At 39.7% G+C, this 13,529-nt stretch overlaps 3 protein-coding genes across 3 annotated transcripts in view; 2 read left to right on the top strand and 1 right to left on the bottom strand.

Annotated features, from left to right (window-relative positions):
• Positions 1–13,529, bottom strand: part of mmp24 (matrix metallopeptidase 24) — a 94,876-nt gene that overhangs the window by 34,152 nt on the left and 47,195 nt on the right. Inside the window, exons 4-5 of the mRNA XM_074637169.1 lie at positions 3,961–4,060; positions 2,037–2,241 (exon numbers count right to left, since the gene is read on the bottom strand). Coding sequence (XP_074493270.1) covers positions 2,037–2,241; positions 3,961–4,060 — 305 coding nt within the window. The remainder of the gene's footprint in view (positions 1–2,036; positions 2,242–3,960; positions 4,061–13,529) is intronic.
• LOC141768833 (zinc-binding protein A33-like) overlaps positions 1–13,529 on the top strand; it is a 275,021-nt gene that overhangs the window by 231,772 nt on the left and 29,720 nt on the right. The window lies entirely within an intron of this gene.
• LOC141768824 (nuclear factor 7, brain-like) overlaps positions 1–13,529 on the top strand; it is a 94,008-nt gene that overhangs the window by 53,230 nt on the left and 27,249 nt on the right. The window lies entirely within an intron of this gene.

Below are 13,529 nucleotides of genomic sequence, written 5' to 3'. Positions count from 1 at the left end.
GGTACCCATAGAACCCATTTTCATTCACATATCTGGAGGTCAGAGGTCAAGGGACCCCTTTGAAAATGGCCATGCCAGTTTTTCCTCGCCAAGATTTAGTGTAAGTTTGGAGCGTTATTTAGCCTTAGTATGTAGTGTATGTGAGTTAGTATGACATGGTTGGTACCAATGGATTCTTTAGCTTTTTCTAGTTTCATATGACACCAGTATCTTCACTCTAGCTTTAAAACTGGGCCCGCTACAACCTTAAAAATCACAAATTGCGTTAATGCGTCAAAGGAAGTACAAAATGATGTTGACCCTGTTATTATTGTGTTAACTTTGACAGCCCTAATATTGACAAATTCAGCAGTTTAACGAGGGGAAAAGAGACTGCATGTGTACATGTGCACAAAATTTGATGCATGCACCCTGACAAATATTCCCTGGGACAGTTCACACTGGAATAAGACGTACACACTCGCTGTAATGTGGTATGGCAAATTTAGAACATCTCTGTCAAAGCTAATTCTCTTTTCTGCTAATCTCTCAAACCAGATTCCTCTCCTCCTCCATCACTCCCTCTCTCTGCGCCTCTCTCTCTCTCTCTCTCTCTCTCTTTCTATCAACACGTTAGTTATTCAAGCAGAGGGAATCTGACATCAGTCATTTGTCAAACAGAGATAGAAGAAGGGGAAAAAAACTACAAAGAAGTATTTTTCCCCTCCATTTTTCATCCAATGACTGAACATTGTGGTGCTTAAAGATAGCGGAGCGACGACTGAGGACATCTCCACATTTCATTTATGAATGCTATATATTAATAATTGAAATGTTGAATAATTTAATCAGTTCATATCTCTCGTTCACTATATTTACACCGGGCTGCAATATTTCAACATTAGCTTGATACAGGCAGTACTCTACATTCATATGGCAAATGGCAATTCTCTCAAGGTCATAGTCAAAATAATAAAATTAAGTTGTGGTGTTATTTTAAAGACACGCTCCCTGACATTGTTATAAACTCTCTCTCTTATAGGAGCGTCATCATCAGGTCAACATTTTAATGTGTCCAATACTTTGGTTTATGACCAAATACCTGCAGACCTAATGACATTGCCATCATCCTCAGCTGTACTTTGTTCAATAGTACAAATGCAAGCATGCTGAGCAAAGATAGTGCACATGGTAAACATTGTAATTGTGAGTGTTTTAGCATGCTGATGTTTAGCCCTCAACTCTGCTATGCCTACATACAGCCTCGCAGAGCTTCTAGCTCTGGCTACACAACAAGAAAGAGATTGGTGTCTGCAACAGTGTTAAATACATGAAGATCAATACACATAAAATCAGTTCAGCTGTACAAAGCTAGATTGTTTGGTAGGTAGAGTTGTTCGATACCCAAAATTTGGGATTTGAGAAAAAAAATGAACTTGTTTAACCGGAAATCTATCTTCAGTGTGGTGCTAGTGGAGCGTGCAACAGTAACGGTAGTCAGAACGAGGAAAATGACAGCCATTTGGCAGTATTTTACAAATCCAACAAGTAAAATAAACAATATGTACATTTGAAGACGCATCAAGCAGGTATCGGAATCGGTATCGGGAAGGAAAAAATGTTATCGGAACATCTCTGTTGATAGGTTTATTTTCTTTCAGTGTATGAATTGACTAATGTTAATGAGTTAATGAGCGATATATCAGTTTTGCAAGACTCTTTTTTTACTTCTTCACTTGTGACACTGTGAGCAGAGCGGATCAGTGACAGTGAACACAGTTCCAAGTATAAAGACTCAGAGATATAGACTTTTTACGCAAAGTGTCTCCCAGGACTGGACTTAGATTAAAGGAGGACCAGAGAGTTCCCTGAACAACAGTGCAGCAGGTTATTGGGGCTGTAATTATTACTGAGATGGGGGTTGAAAAACACACACTCCAGACAGGATAACAATCCCTGACCAGCAAATACACTCAGTCCAAATGAGGCTGAACTCCTCTATTTGACGGGTCAAAGCACAAAGAATCTAATCAATGACATTTGAAGGAACGTCTCACCATCGTGGTTGGCGTTGCCCAGCGTCCAGGGCTCGTCAGAGTCAAAGTGTGTGTCTCCTCCGATGCCAGCGCCGGGGAAGTAGGCGTGGGCCAGGAAACCCCCCTCTCCGTCAAACGGAGAACTGTCACCGTGGAAACCAGAGGCGAAGAAGATCATGATGTCAGCCTCTTTACCCTCGTTCTTGATCTCCGAGTACGGCACTTCCTGAACGGGAGGAGCGGAGTGGAGTAAAGAAAGTGAGAAACAATGTACAGAAACACAGAGGGAAAAAAATCTGTAATCAGTATGCAGGGCGTAGGCCATACACTGTAGGCAGTCGCCTAGGGGCGCCACCTTCCCGGGGGCGCTTGAGGGAACAAATGAACATATAAAGAAAGAAAGAAAGAAATAATCTTTTCTCCCCTGTAACTCTCTTTCTCACACTTTTTGATCTGCCCGGCCGCACTTTGTTTGTTATTTGTTAATAAAAGTGTAAATTGTAGTGAAACTGACTAAAACACTTTTAAGCCAACAATATCAGGGACCAATTGTTTAGTTATACAGTTATTTATGAAAGTACATCTTTTAATTTTTGTCTTTAAACCATTGTGATGTCTGATGTGTGTTAGATTGACCGATTATGGGCCTGGCTCCGATATCCAGCATTTCTCCGATGAACGGAATCGTTAGTTTTTTTAACTAATTGCCGATAAAATAAATGAATTTAAAAATGCGCGCCTTTGGCTCTGATGCAGCCTCCTCTCTCTGTCAGTGCTCTCCATTGTGTAGTCTGGCTGATTGGTTATACGTCATGAGCAATAGCCAATCAACACTTAAGGCTACCGCGCCACGGACGGGCAGAGAAAAAGCCATTTACAGACCGCAGCTGCTCCGGTGAGCGAGCGGTGCTGTGTTCTGAAGGTAAGACAGAAGATATTGTCGAAGTTGCAACAAACATCCCAATCCTCTATGCTGAAGTTGCAAGAACACCACAATCTTACGATCTATTTATATGATGACAAGCATGCCCAGTTTCACAGTTACACAACTGAAAATGTCCAAATAATGCACTTTGCTGCAGTGATATAGCCTACAGGTAACTATAACGAGATAATAGAGTTTCTTTTTGTATCTATATCTCGCTTATTTAAGCATTACTCGCCCGTATGAGTTTTTTGTTTTTACATGTACATTTATATGTACAACGTAAGCTGATGTTGAGCGTCTGAGAGTTTAAATGCGATAGCGAACGTCAATAACTTCATTTGTTGATCCATAATTTAACCAGCTGACTAGCAAAACAATTGATAGGCTGTAACGTTATGTCTTACACGTACCTTACCGAGGCTGGTCCTCTCAGTCTCTACCCAGGACTAACGTTACTAACTAACATTACTGCAGTCTGTCCTGAAGCAGCTCTGACTCTGATTCTTGTAGAGACGTGCAGGATATCGTTGTTAGCAACTTTAGATGTAAATCATTAATTTAACTTTTATTTAAATCTCAAGGAATCATTGAGGGCATGCCCTCATTTTCAATGATGTCCAGAATACAATTTAAACTGAATAAATCCAAATTTCGCCACGGGTACCAAAAGGGCAAGAGCCGGCCCATCAATATGAACTTCTGTCGTTACAACAAGATGCTTTTTCGTTTATACAATTTGTAGTTAAAAGAGTGAAACAAGCAAAACTCCCAATTTAGATGTCCCTAAAGCTTCCCTTTTTATCGCAAGATTTATTATGTTCACTTCCACCTGTTTTAATGATTCTCATTCTATTTTTATATTACTTGATCTTGATGCACTGGACACCTTCAGAATTATATGAGCATAAACACCATTAGTCACACAAGAGACTCATCAGAGGCACTACTGTATAACACAACTGACCATTTGTAATAATATAAAGCTGAAACGTATGAAACCTGTAGTTTTTCTCTGACCTGGAAGGAGAGAGGAGTGACCGTCTGCCACACGTTAAAGGCTTGTCGGATCGCTCTCTGGGTGTCCTTCTCTCCCACTTTAGGGGTGAAGTTGGATATGCTGCAGGGAAGCAAAAGCAGAGCATTAAGCATTATGTATGTGAACAAGACTACAGGGGCCAGTACACTCTCTCTCACAACTGTATGCCGGATGTTGAACAGCTGCAGAACCCCCTGTCTTGACGTCCAAAATAACAAAAATGTCTGTAATATTCTGAAACTGGCGATCAAACATTCATGCCGCAATTAGCCAGTTGTGCGGAGGTGAAAGTAAGTTTGGTTTGAGCTTCTCTCTCAAACTCTCTTTTATCATTCGTGAGACAACTATTTCTGTCACTTTTCATAAGCACAAACTAGGGCTGTCAAAGTTAATAATAACTCGTTAACGCAAATTTGTTTTAATGTGTCTCATTTCTTTAACGCATTAACGCAACTTACAATTTTTAGGTTGTAGCGGGCTCAGTTTTAAAGCTAGACTGAAGATACAGGTATCATATGAAACTAGAAAACCTAAGACGCCATGTCATACTAGCTTGTCGTGTAGGAGTTTAATTAACGCTCCAAACTTGTGCTAAATTTTGGCGAGGAAAAATGGTCATGGCCATTTTCAAAGGGGTCTCTTGACCTCTGACCTCAAGATATGTGAATGAAAATGGGTTCTATGGGTACCCACGAGTCTCCCCTTTACAGACATGCCCACTTTATGATAATCACATGCAGTTTGGGGCAAGTCATAGTCAAGTCAGCACACTGACACACTGACAGCTGTTGTTGCCTGTTGGACTTGAGTTTGCCACGTTATGATTTGAGCATATTTTTTATGCTAAATGCAGAACCTGTGAGGGTTTCTGGACAATATTTGTCATTGTTTTTTGTTGTTAATTGATTTCAAATAACTTTTATATAAATACATTTGCATAAAGAAACACATTTGTCCACTCACATGTTGATAAGAGTATTAAATACTTGACAAATCTCCCTTTAAGGTACATTTTGAACGGATAAAAAATGTGTGATTAATTTGCGATTAGCTATGGACAATCATGCAATTCATTGTGATTAAATATTTTTAATTGATTGACAGCCCTAATTTTAAGATGATTATTAAGTCATAGAAAAGGGTAGGGCTATAGATAAGTGTTTATTTCAAATATAACATTTATTTATTATTTGTTTATTTGTTTATTCTGTATACGTTTAATGTTAAACAACTTATTTTATTGGTCTTTCTGGTTTTGTTTTCTTATTATTTGTTATGTGCTCAAAATTAATCTACATTTTTTTATTTATTTTTATTTTCAGTGATCATTTATTTAAACAGTCCAAAACGGTATTATTTAGTAACATGAATGTATTAATATTTAGTATTGGTCAATACTTTAGGTATTATACTCAGACATTGCAGTAGCAGCAGCAGCAGCAGCACAGTTAAGCCTTTTTCCTTGTGTAAATTGTGCATGTGCAGCTATAAGAGACGAATGAGGCAGATAGGCCATTATAGAGTTATTGCAGGAGAGGGGACACGCCATCCATATCAATAGCGCTGTAAGAGAGAGAACGCTATGTGATCACATGTTTTATCACTCACATCACTGTCACTCTGCACTACGAGGAAACACTTTCATGTAACAACCTTTACTTTCTGTCCGTGCCAGAGAGAGACGAGGAGGGAGGGAGAGTCGGAGGACAGATGGAGTGATTGGCAGAAGCAGAGAGGAGAGAATGGAAGGATGGAAAAGAAAAGCCAGGACACGAGAGGGAGATGAAGAAAAAGAGCGGCGGGATAAGACAGCAAAGCGAGCGGCTGAGTTCATTTCACACAATCTGTCTCTCAACAGGGGACAAATGTTTTTTTTCCCCCAACCAGAAAAAAATACATTATGGAAATAAATACCAGCATATTACACAATTGCCATAATTCAACATTTATACATGAGCGCTCAACAGCCTCCTGATGACAATAAATAAGTCCATCTGGCAAAGAAATAGAAATGTTGCTTTCTGTAGTTTACCAGTAGTCGGGCACAGTATCATGCTGGGAATGGATATGTTCTTGTTGTGGGTTTGATGGAGTGAATATGAAACATGATTTGAATGATCACATGATGCAGATTTAGTCTAAATGAGATGTTTAGAGGAAAAGTAGCTTGTTTCAGAGATGACTGCAGCCAAACTTCCTGATCCTATGATGATCCTACTGGCTCTTAAAGCAGCAGTTATTATTTTTATAAAACGGTCATTATATCTTGACAGTAATGCATGAGACAGGTAATCTGAAAAATGTCATATGCCTCTGTGTCCTCCGCTGTTCCTAATGGCATCTGCAAGATTTCGCAGACCGGAGAAAAACAACTGGAGCCTCGCCGTCTCTGAGCAGCTGTCAATCACTTGCAAACTCCAATCAAACGGTCAAACTAGGCGGCGCTGATCAAATATTAATCAATATTCTGTTACTGTAATGCCTATGTCTCTCCTCAAATGTTTTCAGAAACATCTTGTAGTGTCCTCTTTAGCTGTAAAGTGACCCGGCCGCCTTATTGAGATCAGTTGAGGAAACACCAAGCACCGCCCACCAGCCGGAGTAAACTTTCTCATTTTACAGCTAAACAGTACACTACAAGATGTTTCTGAAGACATTTGAGGAGAGAAATAGGCATTACAGTAACAGCATATTGATTCCTATTACCCGACTTTGTTGAATACTCGATTCTGATTTGTTAATCACAGGGTTCTGCGGTCTATTATTTCTTTATAGTAGACCGTTGCTATGGGTGCAGTTCCGTTTTTACAGTTTTTGTGTTAAATTATTGATTTTTTAAGTAAGTAGCCGTGTAATAAGCGGGATAATGTGCAGCTAACAGGTCATTGTTGTGAAAGAAACCAGACAGGGTTTCCTGCACCGCCCTGTCGGGGTTTCTTTCACAACAATGACCTGTTAGCTGCACATTATTCCTTACATATTTCATCAGTGCTGCCTAGTTTGACTGTTTGATCGGAGTTCGCCAGTGATTGCTTCCGTTGAATGAACAGCCAATAGAAACGCTCTCTCTCTGAAATGACCTGTGATTGGCCAAAGTCTCCTGTCATGGACTAGACCACTTGAATTACAATGTGCTGAAAGGTTATTATGGATTTTTTGCCCATTGATGCCAAAAACATTCTGCCTACTGCAGGTTTAACTAAGTTTGATTAAATATCAATTTATCATCTATAAATGATGGTTATTATGAAGTGTTACCAAATACAGCATTGATCATAAAAAACATTAATACACCAAATAAGGAATGATTTCATGCTTCATATGTTATGGGGGATGTGCATATATACTGTAGATATATTTTCCTTTTGTGTGTCAGAAAGTCATTTACAGACAACTAAATGTACAGTATAGAGTCCTCCATTTTTGCAGGGATGGTAGTGAGTAAAAAGAACAGATATGAACATTAAACTAATGCGTCATTTTCTGTAGCGGACTTGTGAAACGTCTTAAACAATCCTACTAATATTAGTCATTAAGTTTGGTCCTAAACGCAACATTAGTGTTGATGGGAAACACAACTCAATTTACAGAATTAGATTGTACTTTTCTTCCTTTATGGGTAGAGATATCTGTTTGGTGATTGCTTTGAACGGCCATGTGCAGAATAAAACATGGCTTCAAGTACAAAGACGTTGTTGTGTAGTCAGAGGGAATATACTTTAAGGACTGTTGCTGTGTGTTTGGACAGAGTCTGTGCTGTCTCAGCTAATCTTCAAGAGCCACACTGACTCTCAGAGTTAAGCGAGTTTAAGCCTTTTTATTCGACTCCTCTGACAGGCTGTGTGCTGCAACATCGTGTAGTGAATAGCTACGAAAACAACACATAAAGCAACTGAACTGTGAGAGCAAATCTTGTTCATATCGTATCCTTGTATAAGATAATTAGAAATCTTCCGTAGCCATGTTTGGGAATAAAGAAAGTGCCTGTTTTTGCAATAGATGGATGTTCAATCATATTTTACACACTGATTTAGTGCCTTGTCTACAGTACTGCACTGCACTGCTGTATGCAGACATTATAATGTCTGTTTGCTGAAAGTGGACACAAGTACGTTTGAAAACCCCTGAGTTCATTTTGTTATTGCATTTCATAACTGTATGCATGCAAATCCCTTTATAAAGTTTATTTATAAATCCAACTTTTCTACCCTGAAGCCCAGCGATTAATGTGTGTGTGTGTGTGTGTGTGTGTGTCTGTGTGTGTGTGTGCAAGCCAGACAGCTAGGTAGCAGTTGTCTGATTTGAGTAAATGGTGTGGAACGTTACGGCAGTGAAGCTGGCCAAATGACCTGTGGCCAAAACACACAGATGGTCATACTGTCAAACGTGCACACACACACATACACAAACACACACACACACACACACACACACACACACACACACACACACACACACACACACACACACACACACACACACACACACACACACACACACACATACACACGCACACACACACACGTCTTGCACTTGGGTTGGATATGCAGACAGCAGCCATACCCGCCCGATGCATTTGAATAACAAAATGTTCCGCAGAGAATGAAAACGAATGGCATCAAATGAAGTTAACTACGAGTGAATGAGTGTCTGACTTGTATGCTTCATCAAAGCTTCTCCTGTATCACAGCAGTTCACTAAATTGGAGATTCCTAAATAATACCCTTTTCCCACCAAAATTAGCACATACATGTATATGCAGGTTTTTTAAATACGGGAAAACCCGCTAAAAGTAGGCGATTGCCTCCTTTCCTATTGCGAGTATGCCGTGCCGTTGCACTGGCCTTTCTGTTTTTTTTTCCTGTGTCATGTTCAAGGTCACGGACGCGCCGTCCGGCACAAGCAGGTTTAGTAAACAGAGGAAATGTTACGGTGGCTACTTCCTTTTTTAGATCTGTTACTTATTCAGTCTTTCTTTCAAACTCTCAAACCAGAGTTGCTGATTGTTGGACAAGTGGAAAAACTAAAAAAGACGGTTTGGATGACTTTCATTTTGTTTCTGTCGACTTTGAATGGTGTGTTTTACGACTATCAGCGAGGTAAAACCCTGTTTCTGTCAATGGAGTCTGGTGGCTTTTAGGAGCGCATATTAATTGTATGTTAATAAACTATAATAATTGTCCATATCCCTGTTGATTTTATTTATTATATATTCACTTCAACATGCGTCATGGCAATCCATATATTTCACTCAAAATCACAATTGTCAACCTAAAAGAGAGGCGAAGTCCCTAACCTTCCAGTGGACACCATGGGAGCTTATTTAGAAAAAAATATGAAATATGAAACATTTTTTTGATCCCGTTTTAATTGCGTCATGAATCACACATATGACGTTTTTCAATTTAAAAGATCATTTTGCAAGTCAAGACAGTTGCAGTTTGTTGTAAAACTGTTGAAGTATAAGACTGAAGGGGCGGGACTTTGCCTCTTTATTGTGGTGCTTGAGGAAAAGCCAGAGGGATTCATGTTCTTGGGACTATGAACATTTGTACGAAACTTAGTGGCAAACCATCCAGTAGTTTTTGAGTTATTTCAGTCCGAGCCAAAGTGGTGGACCGACTGTCAGACAGACAGACATCGCCATCCCTGCAGCCGCGCCGCTAGCGTGGCTTAAAATAGATTAAACAAATCTGATTCTTTGACATTCTTACATTTACATCAGTTCAAAATACACACACACATCATCATCATCATCCGCAGAGTATCTGCAGTCAGAACAGCTAAAGATGCAGATGTTCTCTCCCCATTTCTGCTTCTCATCCCTTTTCAACTCAATCAAATGTGCTTTGTTGGCAGGAAAGTTAAGAACAACATAGACGAAGCATCAACATCAAAGTGAAGGATCTTTCTTGCGATTGCTCTGTTTCTGTCTTTCTGCTCTTTCTTTATTCATCCCCTCTTCTTTTCCTCCCTCTCTCCCTTTTTTCTAAAATTCACCTCCCTGTCCTGAGGCATCACAGTTGCATAATCCTGCAGCTACAGCATCTATCAGCGGGTGATCATTTACAGTTGCCAGCAGCCCTAAAATTCCTCTAAATGTGTCTCTCTACATTGCTGTCAAAGCATTGCTCCAGCTGCTCCGAAACTACTGTTCAGAGCAGAGAAAAAACATCCCGCCTGAGCTCATCGATACCCTTAAATATCACTGCTTTCTTCGGTATCTAAGCAAAGTAAAGATGAACTTTAAAATTACCTTCATTTGTCATTGTTTCAACGTAAGAATGAATGTGGGTTGGATATAAAAACTGCATCACAGGGCAAAATATGATTGAATACACGACTTCTGTGTGGTGCAATCACTCTCTGGGAACAGTGTATCTAAAAGCATACAGAGCATACAGATAGATAACGGAGATGTGGATTATGCAGCAGGGATATTTTGAGAAGTTCTTCAGAGGTTGTAGCAGGTTCAGTTTTAGGTTAAGTTAGGCTAAATTTTGGCGAGGAAAAACTGCCATGGTGATTTTCAAAGGGGTCTCTTCACCTCTGACCTCAGGATATGTGATTGGAAATGGGTTCTATGGGTACCCACAAGTCTCCCCTTTACAGACATGCCCACTTTATGATAATCACATGCAGTTTGGGGCAAGTCATAGTCAAGTCAGCACACTGACACACTGACAGCTGTTGTTGCCTGTTGGACTTGAGTTTGCCACGTTATGATTTGAGCATATTTTTTATGCTAAATGCAGTACCTGTGAGGGTTTCTGGACAATATTTGTCATTGTTTTTTGTTGTTAATTGATTTCAAATAACTTTTATATAAATACATTTACATAAAGAAACACATTTGTCCACTCACATGTTGATAAGAGTATTAAATACTTGACAAATCTCCCTTTGATGATAATCACATGGAGTTTAGGGCAAAAACATGCAGTTTTTTGAATGCAGTATAAATAAGCCTAATCTTAAAATGATGTATCTGAATATTTCTGCATACTGGGGTCCCTAAACAGTCTTGGAATTACATAAATTGGGTATCACTGTAAAGCTGAGACTCTTGTGGATCCACTGAGCCCAACTGTATTCATGTGTGATGATGTCAGTCCCCAAAGTAGCCACTTCATTGTAGTGAGACATTTTTTGAAAATTACCTCACTGTATAAAATGACCTGTAGTGACCTCTAGGATAGTCACAGCCTCATGAAACTTTACAGCAACAAACTAGAGACCTAGAGCATTCAGAGGATGGATGGCTTTCCTAGGTAGATTGATAATAAGGGGGTTTCTGTTTTCTGAGTTTCAAGAACAGAAGTGCTCTTCATCCAATCGTCGAAAAATGAAATTCTCCAAATGTCAAAAGTTTTTGAAACCAAATCACAGCGTGGCTTTTCCTATGGTGTACCCCATGGTCTTGGTGTCTCAATGTGGTATTTTGGAGGGATTATTGATTATTGATTGATTTTCGAGTGGTAAAAAATGGTTAAATTTAGCACAAAATCTCTGTAACAAATCGTATCAACCCATAAATTGCTGCAGCAACTTAAGAGACATAACAGAGCATGGGGATGGCCATCGTATACTTCGATCATAATGTCCTCAGCCCTTATACACTTTTACAATTTATCTTAAATAATTAATTAATTCATGTTCATTTCTGATTTATGACTAGAACAAGTTGACACACAGTGATGAGCTGCATCCGAAATTAATATTCAGGTTCCCAACTTTCAGATGATGTACACAACCTCTATGTGACACCTACTGTTGACCTGCTATCTCTAATCTCTAAGAAAATGGAAGTCAAGTTTAGCACAACTGTAACTCTTGGAGACGCCAGTTCAGTGAAGGAATAACTGTAAGTCATGCTCATAATACATGCAAGGTATCTTGGGGAATAACTTGGATAAGAGCATCAACCTTCTTCATGCATTGGAACAAAACATTGCCAGCTAACATAAATCTGAAGGTAAATAATGTAATCCAGGCAGCATTACGTCTCCGACTAAAACCATTCGCCAATGCAAATGAGTTCCATAGAGCGTAATTCATAGGAGACAGGGCTGGCTCCGGAGATAGTTTGGCGCCTTAGAAAAAGAACAATTAAGTTAAAAAACGATTAGAGTAATGCAGCTTGAACAGTGGCAGCAGGGCTGAAGACAACACTGAGCTGGACTGCAGGAATGTGACATCTGATGAAACACAAGGAGGAGGACTGAGGAGACTCACATACAGTAAGGGGTAACCAGATAGGACTGTAATCTCACACTGTGGGTTTTATGTAACGCTGTAGAGTGGCTAGCTGTAGTGCACGAGGGCTGGGATGCCTTCAGTGTCTCGTGGGAGTGGCATAATTTACATTAGACCTATAAAGCTGTGAGTAGGGTGGTGTGGAGGAAAAGGAGGGGAAGGTGGAAAGAGAAAAGCTTAACTAGGGGCCGAGCATGAAAGTGCAAGGGGCTCAACGTTGTCCCTGACATGAAATGCGAGGAAACCTTTTGTTTTTGTAAGATTATTATTATTTTTCTGCTGCAGAATTGCATTTTTGACGGACTTGGGATGCACGAAAACTCACGAAAATTGTCACATGCTTCAGAACTTGCGAAAATTGCATAGTTCTATAGTGATTGGGCTCATGCGTGGCCAGCGGGCTCCATAGCGCCCCCAAACGCAAGCCAGAGTTGCAAAAAGTTCTTTTGTTGTTCATGAAATTTGGTGAGATCATTTTTCTCATCTATACGAACACATCAACTTTTTAAAAAAAAATTCACCCAACAGTAAGTCAACGATTTTCATTTTACGAACCCACGTTTGAGATCTTTAGGATGCAAAAAAACTCAAAAAAATTTGCACCCATGTTCAAATTAGTAATTATTTCGAGTTTTTATCATAATTGTGCTTGGTTGTGTCAGCTCTATAGCGCCCCCTAATTACTTTTTGCCTTTGAACGTATTTTTGACACCCTTGATATACTCGAACACTCACGAAACTTGACGCATACATCAACACCTGTGAACATTGCAGTAATATACAGGGATTGGGTTCATGCGTGTTTAGCGGGCTCCATAGCGTCCCCTAATGCGATGAAGGCCTTAGTTGGAACATAGTTGATCTGATATTCACAACATTTGGTACATTGCTTTTATTTCGGACATAGTTTCTATTGGCTTCCATTAGCCCCGCCCAACCGGAAGTTGGCCATTTTGAACTTTGTGCGTTTTTCCATGCATTTTATGGAAATGTTTTCGAACCCCTCGTAGAGGATTTAGCAGATTTGTTTCAAATCTGGTTGGTGTTACCCTTGTAACTTGACTTTACATTGTCCAATCAGCCCCAAATTTCACACGCTGGATAAGAGCTTGAAGACATCTACACGCCCATATTGAGTTATAATCATAGCGCCACCTACTGACAACAGGAAGTCAGCCTTTTGTGACAATGATCATCCACTTTACATGAGATTTACATGGTGTGATCTACACATGATACACAGTAACATAGCGTATAATTAGTGTGCGTGTTCTCTAGCGCCACATAGTGGACA

This window comes from Sebastes fasciatus, chromosome 1 (assembly GCF_043250625.1).
Source record: "Sebastes fasciatus isolate fSebFas1 chromosome 1, fSebFas1.pri, whole genome shotgun sequence".
Taxonomy (NCBI): Eukaryota; Metazoa; Chordata; class Actinopteri; order Perciformes; family Sebastidae; genus Sebastes; species Sebastes fasciatus.
Note: the sequence above shows the minus strand (reverse complement) of the source record. Positions and strands in the feature narration are given on the sequence as shown.